This window comes from Dermacentor albipictus, unplaced genomic scaffold, assembly GCF_038994185.2.
Source record: "Dermacentor albipictus isolate Rhodes 1998 colony unplaced genomic scaffold, USDA_Dalb.pri_finalv2 scaffold_14, whole genome shotgun sequence".
NCBI classification, from domain to species: domain Eukaryota; kingdom Metazoa; phylum Arthropoda; class Arachnida; order Ixodida; family Ixodidae; genus Dermacentor; species Dermacentor albipictus.
The window spans coordinates 9,635,220-9,657,425 of NW_027225568.1; the positions used below are offsets into that span (position 1 = coordinate 9,635,220).

General features: G+C 46.4%; 1 protein-coding gene across 6 annotated transcripts in view; it reads left to right on the forward strand.

Moving 5' to 3' along the window:
• LOC135913489 (hemicentin-1-like) overlaps positions 1-22,206 on the forward strand; it is a 708,068-nt gene that overhangs the window by 589,081 nt on the left and 96,781 nt on the right. For all 6 annotated transcript variants that reach the window (XM_065446058.2, XM_065446055.2, XM_065446056.2 and 3 more), the window contains 4 exons: positions 4,937-5,080; positions 6,506-6,631; positions 12,981-13,128; positions 15,747-15,886. In XM_065446058.2, the coding sequence (XP_065302130.1) occupies positions 4,937-5,080; positions 6,506-6,631; positions 12,981-13,128; positions 15,747-15,886 (558 nt within the window). The remainder of the gene's footprint in view (positions 1-4,936; positions 5,081-6,505; positions 6,632-12,980; positions 13,129-15,746; positions 15,887-22,206) is intronic.

Here is a 22,206-nt window from a genome sequence, read left to right on the forward strand (position 1 = left end):
CGCGCCACGAGGGAAATCCCTGAAGACGATGGTCTGGTCGAGGTGGATAGCCGCCTCCCACACTTGTGGGAAGCAAAAATAGCATGCAAACCCGCTGGAAAAAGAATAAACTAAACCGTACACTCCGCTTGCGCATCGCGCAAATCAACATAGAAATCGAGGAATACGCTAACCAATTAACCGAAAACCAATGGTAAAGGTATGCGACAGCATGCAGGGACAACTTGGTCTAGCCAAAACGTGGAATCTCCTCCGATACCTTATGGACCCGGACAAGAGTAAATCTGAGCTGAGGAAATGCCTCAATAAGATCACTCACCGATACCAGGGCACGAACGACGAGCTCCTAACAGAGCTCAAAACCCGGTACATAGGCACAAATGCACAAATCTCCCAGAAGCCATACACTGGTCCGGAGAATCTTAACCTAGACGCACCCATTCTGGAGGCTGAAGTACGAGCCGTCTTGCTGAAACTCCGAACTAAATCTGCACCACGCCCCGATGGAATAACAAATAAGACCCTCCGAAATATATCTATCATCACGTATCTATCACTGCCCTAACAGAGTACTTCAACCGCTGTTGGGAAACAGGTTCAATCCACTCGCAATGGAAGCATGCACAAATAATATTCATACCTAAACATGGTAAGCGACTACAGCTCGAGAACTTACGCCCGATCTCTCTGGCCTCATGCGTTGGAAAACTCGTCGAGCACGTTATACTTAACCGCCTCCACAATTTGGCGGAGGACAACAACTTATTCCCGAACTCCATAATTGGCTTTCGTCCAAAACGTTCCACGCAAGACATCATGCTTCAGCTTAAACATCAAGTTCTGGACCACATACCCAAGAATGGTACCCGGGCTGTCCTGGGCCTTGATCTTATAAAGGCCTTTGACAACGTAGCGTATCAGGCTATACTAGAAAATCTGCAGTACCTAGGTGTGGGCCAGAGGACCTACAACTACATCAAAGATTTCCTCAACCACCGCACAGCGGAACTAAGAATAGGAGAACTACAATCGCACAAGATCTCTCTTGGAAGTCGTGGCACACCACAGGGATCAGTCTTAGCCCCGTTCCTCTTTAATTTAGCGATGATCAGATTACCGTAACAACTCAATCAGATTCCAGATCTACACCACAGTCTGTATGCCGACGACATCACCCTGTGGGTGGTTAAAGGTAGCGATGGAGATATAGAAACCATGCTGCAATGAACTGTAGACACGGTTGAAAAGTACGTTACCGACAAAGGCCTCGCCTGCTCCCCGCAAAAATCAGAACTCTTCCTACTCAGAGCCCCTACAAACCGCAAATACGACACTGCGCCATCCCCAGAAATCACTGTGCGAGCCGGAGGAGGTGCGATCCCGGTGGTGACCACCATCCGTGTACTAGGCCTCTTCATGCAAGCTCACGGGCGCAACGGCAACACAATTCATAAACTGGAAGCATGCGTTCAGCAGACGATGCGACTCATTTCAAGAATTGCCAACCGACACTCTGGCATGAAAGAAGCCAGCCTCATAAGGTTGATACAGGCCTTCGTTCTCAGCCGCATCACCTACATCACCCCGTACCTCTGCCTCAAAGCGGCTGAGAGAGAGAAAATAGAGGGGATTATCCGGAGGGACTATAAACAGGCGCTTGGGCTACCTATAAGAACGGCCAACGCTAAATTGCTAGCCCCAGGTGTGCACCACACCCTCGATGAACTTGTAGAAGCGCACCTTATATCTCAATACGAAAGGCTAGCTCAGAGTGCTGCCGGCCGAAACATCCTCCAGAATGTCGGCATCAACTACGAGTCGATGCAAAGCATTAAAGTAGACATTTCTCACGATCAGAGGCGCCATATCAAAATTAATCCACTCCCTAAAAAACATGCACCCCGAATTCCACTAGGAAAGGAGGGCCGAGCAATTCAAAGCCCTACATCAGAAATTTCACGCCTTCAAAGACGTAGTCTATGTCGATGCAGCAGAATACATAGAACGCAACTACATGTCCCATGCAGTGGTGGACTCCTCAGGCCAAATACGCGCTGGTGGTTCAATTCGCACCAGAAGCTCCGAAACAGCGGAAGAGGCGGCTATCGCTCTGGCAATAGCCTCCACACATTGTCATTACATTATTAGCGATTCCAGAGCAGCAGTATGCGATCTTGCGAAAGGTCGGGTCTCGGCTCCCGTAAAACACATAATAGACACCAAACAACACCCACGACCAATCCATATCATTTGGGCACCAGCACACTCCTCCCTACCCGGCAACGATGTCGCCCACACTGCCGCTCGAGGACTCGCCAACCGAGCACACGGACGGCTCACGCTAGGATCAGGGAGGGATCGCATGGTCAGTTACCAGGAAATAACTCAGCACTACAGGTTAGCCAGGGCAGTGTACCCGCCAGCACACAAATCGCTTAACAAGCGACAAGAAGTAGCTTGGAAACGACTTCAGACGAACACCTACCCCAACCCCGTATCCTATCACTACTACTACCCGGACCAATACCCTAATGCATGTAAGCATTGTAAGCAAAAAGCGGATCTATTCCATATTAGGTGGTCGTGCCCAGCCGAAAATCGCACAAACCACGAAATAAGTAGTACTGAGCAGTGGGAGGCCGTGTTGCTCAGCTCCGACCCTGACCGGCAGGCCAAGGTCATCGAGAGCTGCATAAGCCGCCCGGGCCCAAGGACTCGTGGCCGCCTAACAACAACATCATCCGTCAATACATTGTTTTCAAATAAAGTCTTTACTCACTTACTCACTCTATATATATATATATATATATATATAATATATATATATATATATATATATATATATATATATATATATATATATATATATATATATATATATATATATATATATATATATATATATTTAAACTGTGGTCTGAACTGACGGTGGTCTGTTCCGGACCACCGCGATTTGCACTTTGAAATGTGGTGAACGCGGTTTGGGGACCTGGATATGGGGATCTGGGGACCTCACAGTAGTGCTACGTAATGCTAACGCGCTTCTCTCATATTTACCCTTAAATCGACACTACGTTTTATACCGCAGCGCTTAGACACCCATTCCTGTGGCCAGTGTCAGCCTCGGTGCAACTGAGCAAGCAAGCACTGCGAAAGATGAAAGCGAATACAGAGCGCAACAAAGAGATCAAAGGCGTGAGGAGGAAACGAAGAGGAGGGTGCAGGGCAGCCAGGAAGCGGAAAGCAGAGGAGGGCTTGAGGAAAGGGTGAAGAGGAAGGCGTAGTGCTGGTGTGACCAAGCATGCGGCCAGCCCAGAGACAAAGCGCTGGCGTGGGCTTCAGACCCACTGCGCATGCGCAACTTCGCCTGCACTGCCGCCGGCGCTAGAAAATGCACTCCGCGCGAACGACACGTTCCATGTTTACGCCTTCTTTCTGAACAATGAGCTATGCAGCCAGTGGAAATGCTTCGTCTGCCATCGCTGCTAAAAGAGCTGCCTGAGCAGAGGCTCAGCGCCGCCAAGGAGAGCACCTTGTCCTTCAGAATCAAATAACCTTGCCATATTATATCGCGAATTTGAAATACCTAAATAGCTGCGCTCGAAATTCGCATTAGAGAGTACCGTAATCGTTGGTGATTTTTTTTTCTACCCACTCTCTCACAGTCCTATCAGTGCAATCGTTTCAGCTCACCGTGATGTCAAGCAAGTTTTAGCCTTCATGTTATTTTGTTAGATATGCTATGCAAGTACCCTCCTTCTTTTTACCACGCGATAAATTTTTCGTGCTTGCGCCATGGAACACGTGATTGAGTGTTTGTATAAGTGCTTGTACTGCCGCTAAAGCTATTAGCCGTATGCGCTGAATCATTTAGTCGTGGGAAAATGTACGCCCAACAGAGGGCATAGTTCTGCATATGTTTTATACTGTGGCGCTATAACGTAAAGCTATTCCTAACTGCGTCTATTCCATTTCTGCAATCAGCCCTCTGCAAGTGGTCTTTTTCTTTTTTTTGCCTACCCCCGCTTCGCCTGTCTGTTACGCAACGCCACGAAAACAGCAAAATCTCCACATCTGATATGACGTATTCAAACTGATCATGCGTGATTAGAACGAACAAAAGCAAAAAGAAGGGCTCATATATAGGCTGGTGCTTCTAAGTACACGAAAGAACTGGCAGATGCTCAGGGAAAGACGTACACACGCCGCCTACTCTGTAGAGGACTGCCCACTGAGCAATGTGCGTAACGTTCTGGTGTGTCAAATAGAGCGCCGCATGCTCGTATTCTTTGTCCAGTGATTATCTATGGGTACGGCTGGAACTTGTAAGACCCCAAGTTTCACCAAACTTGGGCCTTTCTATATAGCGCCCCCGGTTTCGTCACAGATCTAGTTTGTATACGAGTCAAGTGGCCTTCGCGCAGGGTGCAGTTTGAGGTCATACTTCATATAACATTGATTACCGTAGTACGAGGAACTTGTAGAATTTCATTTTTTTTTCGTTTTAAAGTCCGTGACGCGATCTTATTCGTTATTAACCCGCTGTTGTATTACAACATAAACACACTGCGCTCTCTGCGAGAGAAGAAGAGAGAGAAACCAGGGATGTTAACCAAAGGTGCATGTGGTTGGCTACCCTACTCTGGGGGACACGAAAGAGGGAGGGCAGACGAACGAAAAGGCAATTGCTACGGCTAACTTGCTTGCCAACTTGCCTGCTGCCTTCGGCGGAAGCTAGCTTCGTAAGTGGGTGTGTCTGTGAGATTGCAGTGCCTACACTGGCGTCGTTGTCAACAACAGCAGCATTCGTTAGCCATCCGAGAACCGATGTTGAAAGTTTTCATGGCTGACGCCTAGCAAACAGCACAAAGTCGTCCAGAGCTGTGTCTTTTTTCACGATAGCCTGAATACGAGGCCTTTGTTTTCTCCTACACAGGTGCCCCGTCGCTAGTGAAGAGCACGGACGCTATCGTTGTTGTGGCTGGCCAGCCGGCCATCTTGTGGTGCAACAACACTGGGGACCCCGAGCCCCAGGTCACGTGGCACAAGGGCGACCAGAAGCTGGAAGACGATGACCAAGGTGTGTGTCGGATCAAATAAAGTCCTTTCTGCGTGGCCAAATTGAAGAGCGTGGCAGCGGGAGAACAGTGGGACACGCAGGGCTGTGTGATATCCATGTCCAGTCTCATGGCTGTCGCGGAAACGAACTTGCTGACGCATTGGCACAATGTTTAACATTTTTTTTCTTAGAACAGCTATACGTCAGGCATATTTCTCACGTGAAAATGGGCCACTGCACAATTTCTGTTTGTTTTAATAGAAAAATTGCTACCGCATGGCTCGGCTGGCTCGTTATGAAGTCACAGAGCGCAAGACATCGCAGAATCGATGGACATCAGTGCACGTCACTGGGCACTCCTCTCATGGCTTTATCAAATGCCTCTGGCGTTTCCATTAGAAGTATGCCAAATAACGCGATGCACATTTTGATCTCCATGGTTGGTGAAAACCAAATATTTCTCTAAACTCCTGTCTGTCCTTTTTTGTAGTTGGTGGTGTTGTTAAATAGCTCCTTTGAATGAATATTTCAAGTTCAGTTTATATCCGTCTTCTCTCCTCTTGCCAGCATATTTGACACACACGCTCACACACATACACGCACACACCCAGACAGACAGGCAGATAGACAGGGGGGGGGGGGGTGGAGCAGGAGGGGAAGGGCTTCATAACCACTTGCAACTTCGATGGCGAGCACGTCATGGCCTCGCTAAAGCAAAATGTTTAGGCAGTATCTGAAAGAAGAAGAAGAAGAAGAAGAAGAAGTTTATTTTACCACATAAGTACACTAATGTATACAAAGCGGTAGGGATGGCAGGATAAAAGCTGCATAACGGCAGCTTGACTAGTCCCACGTAATCGCATGTAATTCGAGCGCCTTTTCTTCCTGTCTGTTTAATATCGCTCGACTAACTACGAGCACTTCATTTGAACATGGCGACCTTTGCCTGCCATTTGCAGGCTGAAGTACCTACAGACATTACTAGAGTGCATAAGTGGCCCCATCATGCCTCTTCTTCAGTTCTCACCTACAACTCTTTTCACCATGACAGTGCTAACATTGAGCTGTGATTTTGTCGGAAAATACTGCGACTGCTCTTTTCACTTACAGCAAAAAAAAAAAATAGGATGACGTGCTGAAATTTGGTAAGAGGACACTTTCAACCTGTTTCCATTTAGTTGCCGCAGACTGTGAAGCATTTGTAGCACTTCACTCCTTCCTGGCAGCATACCATGCAATTGATATTGTGCGCCACTGAAAGTAAAAACAAATTACTTTAACAAGAATTATCGAACCTTACCGAAATACACTCAAGGCCGAAAAAATTAATTGCATGCCCATCAAGTCGGCACGAAGCTAGGAGGAATGTGCCAGTGCAAACTGCTCGAAGGACAAGACGGGGTCTCTATAGAACTGCTTTCTATTTGGGACTGCTTTCTTTTTCAGCGTTCGAAATCTTGCCTGGTGCCCTGTATATCTACAGAGCCAACGTGACTGACAGTGGCCGCTACGTGTGCACTGTCCAGAATCATGCCGGATCCAGCCAGGCAGTGAGGAACCTCGACGTTTTAGGTTGGCACTTTTTAACAGAAACATGGCACTACTAGCATCGTAAAATACAGCTTACGTGTCACTTAACTGCAAATAAGCTCTTACCGAGAAATTTTTTGTGATATGCGAACCTCTCATAGGAGCACAACAATTGCGATTGGATCACAGCGACGCTCTGTGCTTCATTTACCACACTTTTCGTGATAAGTTTCTTCCTGACCCGTATTTTTTCGAGTATATGCTGTTGACGTCGCCTCTTTCTGTGCTTCGTGTATAGCCTTTATTTTGTTGTATTTAGTTATGACTTCTGGCCTAATCATACTCTTTGTTCGCGTGCCCTACTCACATGATATCACATCAAGGTCAAATATTTATCAGCCATTCCAGTAGCTTTCGTTCAGTTTCGTTTCGGCTGAGCTTTAGCTTGTGTCTGACAACCTCATAATTTGGGCACTATAATCTCGGGTGAAAATAATGTAGTCTATACATCTCTGAAGTTACTAAAGTAGGTTAAGTCTTCAAGACACATGACATCAAAAACATGGTGCCGCAACATGAAGAAAGGACATCATGAATTATGAACGCAGTGATTGCTTTTTTTTTTCTGTAAGCGACCGTTCCAAATAGAGCCCACATCAAGAACGCAGTCCGTGTGCCACAGTGGCATGTGAGAGCAGGTGCCACTCGGCCGACATGCATGTTATTAGCGATGCAAATGACAATCAATAACAATCAGTCCTTGCTAGTGAAATATTTGTCAATTGTGCCCCAGGGCCGTTCTCTCTTAAACGCAAAGCGTATTCCGAGAATGATAGCAATACATCAGTCACTCTGTATTAATTGTGCCTATGCAGATATCGGCAGTTGGTGCGATGCTGGCAAATGCATCAAACTTGAGCAAAAGACAATCAGCGTAAGTTCAACATCAGTCTAGGCCTTAAAGGGAAGCTGAAAGCTTTTCCAGAAAAAATGGGTGAAGAGCAGTACGTCATAGTTTTAGTCATAGGCGATGGCTTCATAGGCGATGATGCCATAGGCGATGACGTCATAGGTGATGGCTTCGAGCAACAAAACAGGCGGTCACTTGAACAGAACGGTCGTTTCTAGAAATCTAGAGCTCGTCGCTCGTCGCCCGGAAGTGCTATGAGCGACTAGCCAATAGCGCGAAGGCGGAACTGGATGTACATAACTGAAATACTACTGTTTGTCGCACGGAACCATCAAACTATTCAATTTTACACGTGCAAGAATAAGAACCTAGGGCAAGACCTTCAGAAATATTTTACGCTCCTTTTTACAGTAAAATACACCAACTTAAATTGATAAAGCATGCGTTTCGGCGCGTATATTGCTGCCCTCATACCGGGAAATCATCGCTCAAAGCCCTTGCTCGCGTGGAGTTCAGCTTGTAGGCGACGAGTGAACGCGACAGCCATCGCCTCGCTTGTCGCTGTCGCTGTCGCGTGTAAGATCACTTAAATGGGGTTTATACTTTACTCCCTACATGTACGAGCCGATTGCGAAGAGCCGGCCTCTCCAAGAAGCAAAAGATGCTGGTGCAAGCAGTGCTTTCCACGTGAACAAAGGCGAAGTGTTAGCACCTTCTTGTCTTGGAAATGTTCTTTGGCGACTATGTTTTTTGCTAAGCTGCATTCAGCAATCCAGTGAGTACGTTTCCGGGCAAACAACTGTAGTGGTATGTTCCTGCATGCCTCCTCGTAGAACGTAAGCGGTGATGCGATCTTCGGCATTTATGCGCTGCCCCAAAGCTGTCGGCAGTCTACACAGACAGTTTAAACGCGGGAAAAGTTTACCGGCTGTTGTAGCACGTGTAGTATGGAAACCTTCATCAGCGCGCCATCCGCACGCTACTCGTAACCGGCGAATTCCGTCGGCTACGTGAGATGGTCGGTTTCTGTATGCGTGCGAGAGAAGGGGGAGCGCAGCGTCCTGGAGTGAGCCGGCTCTCCAACACATGCAAACTTTACACTTGCACTGCGTTATGGTAGCTGTATGCAGGTTGTTTCACAACACACCTGCGAATAGAAAATTCGCGGCGCTTGGCGATGAAACCTGCGTCAAGGATGGAAGATAAACATACACCTTCCGTTCAGCGTGCTAACACAAAGTAGAACCCAAAGCACGCATTACTGATAAACTCTGGTAGTAATCGTCGTCACGGAAGTGGTTAGAGCGCAGCACTGTTGTTCTTGAGCGCTTGAAGTTGTTTCAATTCACAGCAGCCTCCCACTTAGCTGAAAGCTTCGGTCGCGGAGACTGCGAAGGAACGGAACGCCAGTGTTGACATCACTACGCCACGCTTTCCGGTCTCCGCTCGCATCGTCAGCGTCAGCAGCAGCGCGTGGCGCTCGATGGGGGCTGGAGCTACAGCGCAATTTCAACCGACGATTTAGTCGCTCCTAAGTGATATAAGGCTCCCGCATCCGTATATGAGCGACTTATTGAATTCGACAGACTCTTTAGCTTCCCTTTAACAGTGCCTGAGGAAAGTGGTCCCCGTCATAAGACTATTAGCGCATGGCAAAGGCCACGCTTCGCCAACTCCAGTTTGCAGTCGCCTGTTACATATAATGCTTGACGAACGCTCGCCCAGTCGGCCATTCTAATGGCACGCTTGTGTAAAGCATGGCCTCCGGCCACATAATAACACTAAAATGCTAAAAGAATGAGCGGAGAATGTTACCGCTACCGCAAGGGAGCCGAAATGTTATTTGTTCTTTCGATTTACAGCCGGGGAAGGGGTGAAGCAGGGCTTGCACGCAAATATTCTACAAGCTTAGAGTGGGTGAAGGACAAGTCTAATAAATATGGTAATACAAGCTATGAGGGAGGCTTATAAGAACGAGCACTTGTTTTGCCGCATTCTTTTTTTTATTGTTGTTGCTCGGTTGCATGGTGTCACCGTTGTAGTATGGTGGCTAGAAGGGGGCAGTGTGAAGGGCGGGAGCCGGCAGGGCGCACAGAGGAGCGATGAAAGTTGTAGATGGCGCTACTTGCACCTGATGCACAGCTTTCGCAGCTTTTGAATGGGGCAGCGCACATGTTCTAGCATGTGCGTCGCGTTCACTTCATGTCCCATTTGATTTTTTTATGTAAAGTGCGGTGCAAACACCACGAAGTGTTTGCAACGCATATATAGATATGCATTATTAAAAAGGGTGACACCTCTTTGGAGAGCAGAGAATGGAAAAATTCGTTATTTGCAACACTCGAATGCACAGCAGATGTTTAGTCATGCGATTTAAAAAGAGTAGGAAGATCGCATTTGAAAGCCACTCTGGACGAGTTGATTTTTACTGAAAGGCTTGGCATTAGTGCAAGTGAACAAAGGCCATCAATAAAAAACGACCCGAAACGCAGCCTTTCATTTTTTTTAATTCGCTTATCTGCCGCAAATATAGTTATTGGCTGCAGAGGAAATTGTAAACGCAAACAGACAAAAACAATGCCGGGGCTGCCTGCAATTAACTGGAAAATATCATCACCACATCGATCACTTTACTCTCCACGTTCGCAGTCTCCGGCAACATGCCCTTTAAAAAGCTTCAGCTTTGTTAAAAAAAGAAAAGATACATATGTGGGTGCTTTGGCAAACCTCAACATACATTAAATACTTTCCATCACTGCTTTTTTTGTACAGGTCCACAAGACGAGAGGAAACACTTTATTGCATAGTACAGTAATCCACATGCACATATCAGACCGAGCTTAACAGTAGGCTCTACTTCAATCTTTTTAATCTCAAATGTTACTGGCGCTCCCTTTGAAGAGTCTTGTCCTTGTTCAAAGATTTTGGGAAAAAGTGAAGCCTAGGTAGCACCAAAAACTAGATAATGTTTGCAGTGAGTGCTTTGCGATGGAGCTCGTATCCCATTTGGCGGAGTGTTATAAAATTATGCTACTGAAAGCATAAAGCACCTATGTTGAAAAAGAAAAAAATGTGAATGCCTCTTCTAGCACTTTAATGAGCGCCAGTGCACAATAGGCTTCCCGTGTCAAACTTTTGCGTAAACACGCTGTCTGCATTGCATTCAGCTGCTTCTCTGGTAACTGCGAGGCTACAAGCAAGTTGGCAAGAAATTTTGCCACCAAACTACACATAACACGTTCCCGCTTTCGACACAATGATTGCACGCCGCATCATCTAATACATAACACAGGAACAGCACAATATCATGCACTACGCACTTCAAAACAATCACAGTGGCACATGTGCAACGCTTCCGAGCTTCCAAGTGATCTCCATGCAAAGAAGCACGGTCAACAAGCCTACGCTCTCCCGGCAGACCTCGCTAGCGCTACACTGGCAAGGGCCACACCGCGGCTTGTGCTTGTGCACCAGCGTGCTTCAGTGCCCCTAGAAGCACCGGGAAACTTCATTGTTCATCATACCTCTCCCTCGCATGGTGCCGTTACGCCGCCCGTCACACTGCCCCCTTCTAGATACCATAGTTGTAGTATAGTAACAGGAGATAGAGCAGATGGCATAGTTTTACAAGCTGTTTATTTCCCACCATGACACAAGTTGATTGAATAATGCATCTGCATTATGGTTATTGTCCGGTGAGAAAATTGCAGTCATATTTTTCGATGTATCTATTTTATTACCTATGCACTTGTCAGGATGAATTTAGGGCCACCCGTCACGAAGCCACTCGTCAAAGGCCAACTCGTTGTCACCCGCCGCGGTGGCTTAGTGGCTATGGGGTCGCGCTGCTAAGCACGAGATAGCGGGATCGAATCTTCGCCGTGGCAGTCGCATTTCAATGGGGGTGAAATGCAAAAATTTACTTGTCCTATGCATTGGGAGCACGTTAAGCATCCCCTGTTAGTCAACCTTAATCCGGAGTCTGCCACTATGGCGTGCCTCATAATAAAATCGTGGCTTTGGCACATAAAACCCCATAATTCAACTCGTGGTCACCTTTTATTCCCTTTACCTCTTTTCCTAGCACAGGGTAGACAGCCGGTATTTAAAGTGGCTAACCTACCTGTCCTTTGCTCTCTTTTTTCGCCCTTCCTTTTTGTCCTAGGTAAACTTGTCAGGAAGGCCAACATGTCGATGGGTATGTCGTACGAGGATTATACCTACCGACGGACTCTTCGTCATACGGAACGTTTGAGTTGAGAACTGGGTTCATGATGTGTAACAAGCAATTTTGTTGGCCTGTCACACATCAAAGCGGTTGCACACATGGGCCGACTCATTGTATGTTCCGCCTAGCCATTATCATGAACTTCAGTATAACGCGCAGATGGTTATTTTACAGTAAAACAAATTTACAGCAAGAATGTGTCATTATTCATTGGTCTGAGGCCACCCGGCATTTACCTCACCTCTTGCTCGTACTGTGTGCCAAGTCACTTCGCTCCTCTTGGTAGGAACCATTCGCGTCAGGCGTACTGGTGTAGTATAGGAAAAAGGAACATGGACTGCAGAAAAAAAAATATCTCCCGTGCATCAGCTCTCGTACCTCCACAATGTGTGGCTGCGTGCACCTAACTTTCTATGTACCCCACCCTTCCTGCATATACAAGAGTAGGAAACAACAAAGAAGGACGAAAGTAGCTCCCATTGTCAACACGAGATCCCTATACCAACTCTCAATACCCCTCTATGCTCAGCGCTTTCGTTCGCAAGGTCGCGGTGAAATTAAATCCAAGCGACGAAATGGATACAACCCTGAGAATTCCTTTCTAGAGAAGGTACCAAACCAAATTTCTCGATCGATGGCATCTAGACCAGTTTCCATGTGACAATTTTTCCGTTGACTAGTGGGATTGGGACAAGTGTGCTTGTTCGCTGTCAGGGCGACTGGGTTGACAGCAGTCACTTCTTTGGTCCACCACACTCGTGCACCATACAAAGCGTCCGTTCGTCTCGCGTGCATCGCTTCCACTTTTCGGCTCAAGGTGCGCGTCTCAGCTCTCGTTCCTCGTACGCGGGGTGTAATGTGAAACGGCTCTGCAGCTGCTCCAACTCCGTGGTGCAGCGCGTTTCTTCAAGGGCTTCTGCTATCTCTCTTTTATGTTGTGGTTGAGGGCTGGTCACTGTGGACAACACAATTCTCTGCTGCATACTTGAAGCTAGGAAAACTGATTGCGACTGTGCTTCATGTTTTCTTGGTGATTTGGAGAGCTGAGGTAGTGTTCGCAGTTTCTTAGTTTTTTTGTTTTGCAATCCAGGTGATGCTATGCGAGCGATAAAGCTTTTCCGTGTTGTGAAATCGAAGGAAATCAATACAATGTTGCAATTAAAACTTTACAGATCACGCAGTCTGCAGAACCATGATGGTATACTTTTGACCAAAGGCACAGCAGTTGGAGTAAAAAGATGCTGTTCTTTCAGATCCCCCAGTCATCACAGTATTTTATCCCGAGCAAAAGGTAGTGGTCATTGGCGATGAAATTTCACTCATCTGTCAAGCGAAAGGGCACCCCAAGCCGGCAATTTACTGGGAGCACAACGATGTTGTCATCAGTGATCGAAACACCAGGTAAGCGGTGACGCAGATGTCATAGTACATTCTATTGCACCCCCCCCACCCCCACACACTCTATGCCCTCTCTCCCCCTTTTCTCTCTTCCCCTCTCCCTTTCCCCATCGTAGTGTTACCCAACTGGACTCTTGAGTGATTAACATCCCTACCTTGCTTATATACCTCTCGCTCTCCCTCTCCTCCTTAATATGATTTTCTCTACGGCAATGTGCTTTTGTTTTAGTCATGCTGCAGGCAATAAACGCGTAGTGATGTGCCTCTGAACGACTAGTTTTCGATGGGAATGATGGAGATGATACCTGCGCCCACATCAATGAATGGACGTGCGACACCTTTATCGCTTGCGTAATCAAAAGCAGTGCGATAATTTCTTGTGGTCGTGTGGACGTGAACATTTGGTCGTTATCACTGAAAACAATTTCTTTAAAAAAATCGGGCAGAGCTCATCTACGATTACTATGCAACTATGCGAATAGCCGAAACGCGTCATGTATGAGGCATGCCAGGCTCTTCTCTCACGCTACCCTCTGGACACGCTGTGCGTTTTGGCGGCGCCGCCATTAATTCTGCACATACTTAGTGGCACATACCCAGTGTCACATACGCATACTCACGGAATATATATATATATATATATATATATATATATATATATATATATGTGTGTGTGTGTGTGTGTGTGTGTATGTGTGTGTGTGTGTGTGTGTTGTGTGTGTGTGTGTACGTATACTCACGGAATGGCTCGCATTTTGGCTCCCATGTTTTAGGTGTTAGCCAGATAGCCGAAAAATAGAACTGGTCTGACAATGCCAAGAATGCTATTTCCATTTAAAGCAATGGCACTAATCTCGGTGACAACTTCAGAATTCACCCACAAAGCCGCAGTGCAGCTGCTCTATATGCCTCCGCTCTCCGAAACACAGTATGCGCGAGCGAGTTGAAGTCGACACTTGCCCGACTTCACCAACTGCGCCAGCTGGAGTCCGCTTAAGTGCTATTGCTCTGCTAATGTAAATGCTATGCTAATCCAAAAAGCACACGCCATTCCACTACTGCGAAGGTCGATTACCAGCGAAGCTGTTTAGCACACGACATAGATGTGACAGAGAATTTAGATGAAGGGCATAGGCAAATTATATTTCTGTTGAGCGGTGACGGCGGTCATCCCACAGATACACGCACATGTACACGCACACATGCACACGCACGCACACGCACGCTCGCACGCACGCATTTATTTGAAATCAGCGGCACACGTACGTGCACACACATTTTCTTGATGGAGGTTTCTTAGTCGGTGGTCTTAGTAGGTGAACGTGGTGCTCAGTGCTCATCATTTGGTCGTAACGGTGGTGGCGATAGCCTTGTGTTCGCTATTGTATACACTGATCAGCTTTGGCAAAACCTTACAGTCTTTGACAGAGTGAGATCTATGCACAACCGGTGGTGAGTGGTTGAAGTTGCACAATTTGTGTGGCAGTCCAAGCCAAAGCATTCGACCACAAAGTGGGGAAACCACTTCTTTTCCGGCCTCGAGATAGCGATGTTAACATTAACAAGTATTTCGGTAGCCTCTGCTGTGGGTGATGTATTTTAAATAAACTAAATGTATCTGCGTCATTCAAGCAACTAAATTTTCAGAAGCCTTATAAAGGTGTGTGTGTGCGTGTGTGCGTGTGTGCGTGCGTGTGTGCGTGTGTGTGTGTGCGCGTGTGCGTGTTTGTGTGTGTGTGTGTGTGGCCACCAATTAAAATGTCATGTTCATAGCTTTAGAATATCATTACATTGCACATTTTAAAAACAACATTCTTATAACATTGAGCGATCACTTGGCCTTCGTGCCAATAAAAACCATTACATCATGACCATCATCTTTACAAAACCGGTGACACAATTATATATCTGTGATTAAATTAGCTGTCTTAAACTCGCGGTAAAACAGAAAGCGATTGACGTCATGGAAATGACGGAACGTAATTGACTAGTGCAAGTATACAAATTCTCTTTGAATTGGACAGCGGTGCATATGACACCACATTCTTGGGCTCTGTCTATTATAGAAACGTCCGCAGTGCTAACAATTCACTTAACTGAAGTCTAAAGAATTACATAAAAAATTGTACCTAAACAGATTCATCACAAGCGGAATTGAGCTTCATCAGCATCGGGTAAGCTACGAACATCGCTAATTTCGAAGGCTTTAAGCAGTGCGTTGTAAATGTGATGACACAATAGAATGTTAACCTGCCCTTGAGGTTGTCTTTATAGATTCGTGTAACATAACAGTAGTCTTAGCTAAATATTCATCTCCTGCTATGAGAAAAGTGAGCGTTGCACGCGAGCATTTAAACTATATCGCGCTTGCCTTTTCTGCAGTACATGTCGCGTATCAGGGGCATTGCCTATGCAGCCTTTGTTCAGTGGCTTCTAAGTTGAGGCATTTCTTTCAGGTTGTTTTTTTTTACTTCGTATCCTCATGTACTTCGTATCCTCATAAGCATGTTTTAGGCAAGTCAATAAGCTACGACTGCGTGCCGTGTTCCAAGTGGCCAACATTAAGCGCAAGCGAAAGTTGTCGACTCGCGCAGCAAATCATGCTTCCGAACGACTCGCAGCCTTGACCAGCGGTACATCTTCGTGGCCGGGGGTGAGCTGAAGATTCCCGTGGCTGAAAGCAGGGACGCCGGCTTGTACCGGTGCAGAGCAGAGAACCAGGCAGGCTGGGACAGCCGCACCGCTACCGTTACCGTGCATGGTGAGCAGGCATCGCACGGAGTGGCTGAGATGTGGGCAGCAGCCTCGCAACCATCCTTTCGTTCACAACAGCGTAGGCCGATCTTTGAAGAGACCCTTTGAGCGTCGTTATACAGGGGTCGTGTGTTACGATTGAACCTTGTGTGCGGTGTCACTTGTAGAGCGTGATGGTTAAATCATGGAAGCTTACGTGATGAAAGCAACGTAATTGGGGACGGGCAAACTCGCACAGCATCGGCGTTATTTTCAATTTCCGTAGTTGTCGAGAGCCTCGACATGATTGGCAACGTCGAGGCGTCAATGTTTCCCCCTCCATGCAGCGACACATTTTGCTGCAGCATTACGTTACTGAAAATTGATGGTGCCGGCGAAAAGTAATCCAACAGATCAATCAACGATACCACTCATCAGCCGCTCACCATAAACGTAAAGATCACACCAAGGGGCAGATGATTACAAGTACTTCAGAATATGCATCAAAGACAGAAACAAATACACAAAAGAAAAAAATAGATGAATGGGAAATCAGTGCGAACGGCAACGGAAACGAGGTCGAAATGGAAAAGGGAGTGCCATGGAGGAGTGCTATGGAGGCACAAATATTAATGGGAGAATTCTTTGGCAAGGAATAACTCGGGGATGTGCATGCCTTAAAATCTGAAGTGCTCTCCGGAATGGACTGTCTTGTTTGTGGTTTTTCCTTTATATAGGCCCAATGCTAACCTTCCAATAGATCGGTCTCCATTCCCGTATGCACTTATGATTTTAAGCCAGGTATTTTTTCTTTTATGTATTTGTTTGTCTTTGATGTATATTCTGAAGTAATTGCAATCACCTACCCCTTGGTATGATCTATACATTAATGGTGAGCGGCTGATGAGTGGTATCGTTGAATAATACAAAACATGCTTTCTTTACAATAAGTTACACCCCACGCATCTAGATACAAACATATCTTAGCGGAGCTAACTATATATCTACCTCTGTCCACTAAAAAAAATGACATCTACGGACATCTAGCCTGGAATACGCCGCTCCACTACCACCACTACCACATTTATTTCGTTTATGTGAAATAATATAACCTAACTTACATCTAACGAGATGGTACACGCAGTGATGTTGAGCGAAATGTCCAGAGCTTCCGCACATGTAAAGAAAATTTGTCCGTGGCAGTTTTATTATTCGTTGATGTCTTTAGATATTTTGATTTTGCAGTAAACATGATAGGCTAGTGAGCCTTATAATGTGTCCGTTACACTAGATTTTGTTCCTAGCTGGTAAGAATACAGTAGTTCAGCCCGGCCTCTCCACTTTTATTATGTACTAAATTGCTTCTTCGGTTGCCAGTTTCTGGCTGAGCACCGACTTCTATACATATTAAGGAAAAGGGACGCAGTTAGGCACTGAACTGTTCTCAGGACGTCCAAAAGGCACAAAGAATTACACTGTCTCACTTTCTAAATTGCAAAACTAGTTTATTTACGTAGAGGAGACTCAGTATACGCGACTTCCTTTTTCAGCATTTTTCATGTCAAGGGCCCGGGGGAGGTAAGTGGGAGCCGTGTTAGGATGTCACACAATACCGAATTCCTCACCCACGACTGGCTGGCTCCGTTGTCTACTTTTGTGCGTGCCTTGTACCTGGGCTTGCGTTAGTCCGTTCTTTTTTTTTTCTGTAATGAATAATATCACTAGCACAGACCAAACAACTCATTGGAATCGGCAGTTTAGGAATACCGCTGAGTGTACCATTCACCCTCCATTCTCCTTGCAATTTGGCTGCCTGTATAGCTCAATGGCTAAAGCCTGCCTCACCGCCATAGCCTTTGGTTGAAAAGAACTCTCTTAAGAAGAATAAGTAGCATTGTATATTGCTGTAGCTGTGTAAATTGACCCGCTTTTTATTCTATCTTTGGGTGTGTTAGCTTGACTTTCATTGCATAACAAGTGATACTCGCTGGGAGTGATATTCGTAGCTGAGCCTCCCTTGAAAGTTATGACTTCGATGTTACAGCATCAAGATGGCTCTCGACATTGTCCCTCTTTTTGTCCCTCTCTAAAGGCTGTAGAACTTTTTAAAAATTTATATCCGAAGAGTGTCTTAATTTATTTATATGCTACTAACAGTTAGCCATGCACATCCACCTTGTCCATGTGTTAAATGTAATGTTTTAGGCCAGTGTTTCTCAAACTGCAGCTCATGACCCCCAAATTTGTCATGAGCCTTCTTTCTGGGGCTCCTAGAGGGTCGAACGATATGTCCGCTCTGCTTGCCGGAACAGAAATTAATTTTCAGACTTGGTATCCATGCTCTTCGAGCGCTGTTTTCACGGTTATGTATCATATCTATAATACTGCTGCATCATATATATATCAAAAATTTGTCCTGGTCCGAGACAAATTTTTCTTCAACTGTGAAGCTTTTCTTTCGAGGAGCCCGCATGGGTTTACTTTGTGGCGCTTAGCTACGTTTGGGTAGATGTCTCACTTTCTCTTTATTAATTCCTTCTCTCCACCTTGCGGGTTTCTGCAGAACTGTTGCGTCAAACTCTTGCCTTTGCTTCTGAGTTATTGATAAATTCGACTTCACCTGCCCTCTGCTAGCCGCCTGGTTAGCTCAGATGGTAGAGCGGCTGCCCCGGAAAGGCGGTGGTCCCAGGTTCGTGTCCCGGACCAGGACGAATTTTTATTCAACTGCGAAGCTTTTCTTTGGAGGAATACGTATGGGTTCCCTTTGTAACACTTAGCTACGTTTGGGTGTATGTCTCACTTTCCCTTTATAAATCCTTGTTAAAAAACATTAACGAGTATTTTGATAGATCTCGGCTGTGGGTAATGTCGCTTAAATAAATTAAAATATAAATCTGTCTGCGTCGTTGAAACAAGTGTGTATTATACTCAATTGAAAACTGTTTACTATATACAGCAGTACAGCTTCCGTATAGGAGCCCATGCAACCGGAAACATGACGTGAATCATTGAGCTAATGTGTGGCGTAAATTCGTTCGATTTTGCCAAGCACAGTAGGTGATGACACAATTATTTCGACAGAATGCTTTATTTTTCTTTAAAAAGACTGGGCTAAGTGATTATTTTCCGGCTGTAACCCTGTGACTGCGGCATTAAAGTCGAGCAAAAGTCAAGTGGTCAGTAAGCAAAAATGAAGCTCAGTGAAAACTGCCTCTCCTACGTCCTTCGTGCATAGAAGAAAGTAAAATCTTGCGACCATTTCTGTGAACACTCTAAAGCTGAGAACTTTTATTACGCACTTTTAGGCAGCGTAATATAGTTTTCCATATTTGACTTCACGGCGGCCGCATTCCGATGGGGGCGAAATGCGAAAACACCCGTGTGCTTAGATTTAGGTGCACGTTAAAGAACCCCAGGTGGTCAAAATTTCCGGAGTCCTCCACTACGGCGTGCCTCATAATCAGAAAGTGGTTTTGGCACGTAAAACCCCAAATATTATTATTATTATATTTGACTTCAATGTGAGCGCGACGATAACTGCTCTCTTTCTTTCGACAGTAAAATGTCTTAACAGATGTATCAGATCTTCATTACTTTCTTTTTGTATATATATTTAAAAAGAAACAACTTTTCCTCTCATATTGAGCTAATAATGCGAATCAAGATGAGACATATGCTGCGTCGCTAACCGTTTCTAGTGCCTCAGAAAACACAAGCTCGCACTGGCTACTCCAAAACCTTTGTGAACGCACTCGGATCTTTTTCTCTGGCAGCAGCAGTGCCCGTATACACGCAGAAAATTGTGCACCTCATAGCTTCCACGTCTGTTAATTTACCTTTTATTGTAATGATGATGCTGAACGCTAGACACAGGTTACCATCGCGGAGAATAAATGCGAGTGTGATATGCTTCGCCGGAGGAATGGGGCGGGTGTAAGGAGCAGGACAACTGTCTATATTGCGCACTTTTTCTCATCACCATGCATACATTGTCTCCCACGCCATTGCTAATTAGGTGAATTCTTCTGCTACCGGGCGTCTTGGCCAGATGAAATGGTACTTCGCTGTCTAAATCGCATATTCATGAAGGCTATTTCGCTGTCTCCAACTTTATTTTAAAGGGGAGGTCCTTAAGGAAAGAAGTGCACGATGCGAAATTTCTGCACTCTCTCGCTTTCTTATTCTCATTTCCTATAGACCGTTTTTTCATGGGCGCCACCATATTGCGACGCAGTGACGCCATCTATGGGCAGGCGGCATGCTGGCTTAGGCGAGCGCTCCATTTTGGATGGCAGGCATACGCTCGCCGGTAGTTTCTGTCATTTGTTTTCACTCTCGTGCGGTCTATTTAGTATGACGTGGCGTCTTCTACGTGGAAAACGGTTCTATGAGACGTACTCAAGTGGTTTAAGTCGGTATGGCCGGACTTTCTGCTGGCGTGTACGCCAGCAGAAAGTCCGGCCATACCTTTGAATGTCCGGCCATACCTTTGAAAGTCCGGCCTTATCTTTGAAAGTCCGGCCATACCGCTGAAAGTCCGGCCATAAAGTCCACTGTGCGCTGGCGTGTATGCCAGCACGCAGCGCGAGGTGTACGCGCATACTTGAGCCTACAATCAGCCTCGCAGATCAATTGTGCATTTCTGAAAGTTCCATTCCACAATGTGACCTTATTGTAGCACTATGCTCTAGTTCTAAGCTGCGATTTAGGAGCACTGAAACATATGTGATGATCGTAACAGCGTGGGTACCATTCTTCTACGATAGTCCTGAGCTGTGCTGCTTTACTTTGACAAGCGTTTAAACTGTCAGCTGCAGATTACATTGCGTGACTACTTGGCTCTGTGGATGAGGTTTCCACCCGTGAATAAAATAGTTTTGGTTAGTAAAAGCACCATACCTTGCAGTGGGAGCTATACTTGTCCAGCAAAGCGACCGTTTATGAACTGTGCGAGCATCCTAAGCAGTGGTAGGTGCTGGATTACAGATATATTTGTTGTATATAGTGCATGGTCCAACCATGCGGCATCAACGTTTATAGATTTATGCCGCAGTACGACCTCGCATAGTCACACCACACAACGTTTATGGATCTATAAACGTTGTGTTGTGTGACTATGCGAGGCCGTACTGCGGAATTAGCCTGTTTTTCTTTCTTTTTTCGAGAAAAACGATAATATGATAACTGAATTCTTTCTTTCGGTTGTGTTCGTTCCACTGTCTAAGACACATTCACACGTATTACAGAAATTTTGTCCCCAAAAACAGCCATCACATCATTTTTGCGCGATACATCTCGGAAATTATGGCTTTACAGGGCAAAAAGGCAATGCCGGGGCACATAGCTTATATATGTATCATGCTGGTTCACCAACCGCGGTGATCCCTGTGCTGAGCAGCGCTATCAGTGTCATGCGTGAGGCTAGCACAGACATATGGTGATTTCAAGCCTACTAGACTTGAAATGTATCACAAGGATGCCGGTGTATCACAAATATCTGATAGTGCCTGCCGCTTAGATGTTTCGTGGTTGCTTTAGGTTGGCCGTACACGAGAATGCGCTCTTATCTTTTAGTCTCTGCACCAAGCGATCTCCCGCAGGGGTTCTGCGTCAGCAGGCGTTTGGTGTGTTGCGACACCACGTACCCGAGCACACGAGGGTTGGATCCGTGCGCGTCTAACCGTGCGCGGCTTAGCCGTGTCTGGGGAAAGGGGGATCCTGGGGGTTGAGCCGATGCCGGGTGTTCGGACCTTTAAGGCCTCCCGGCGTAGGCAACACACCTCTTTGGCCTCTGCTTCACGTAGACGGGAACCCCGGACTGACCCACCCGGGGGAAATCGGCAGTCGCCTCTTCCTGTCTCTTTCTCCCCAAATCTTAGTCTTTATCTCTCACTTTTTGATCTTTCCTGTCTTCTCTCTTCCATTTACTTCCTTTCTCCACGGCGGCTAGGGTTAACCTTGTGTGGCTATCCTACCTTGGGTACACCATATTTGGTTATAGTGACGGCGTACGACTGGCGTCGTGCAGACTTGTACACAAGCTCTGCTGCGTCCCCTCGTTGGGCTCCGTGGTGGGCGGTCGCCGCTGTTGCCGAACATACACATTTTAGAGCGCAGCTCTTTGGCGTCCGTTCCTGGGTTTCGCGTCGTCGTCGGCGTTGTCGGCCTCGTAACCAGCTCCGCCCCCCTTCGCTGGAGTGGGAGACGAAGGACGCGAGCCGCGAATGGCGGAGACCAATGAGAGTGGCCCCTTCAGTGACGTGCGCGCGCGATGCTGGTGTCATGCGGACCCTCCTTACGGCTCGATGCGCACTCGTGTCTGGTCTCAGCCGATCCGCTCGTTTCGTA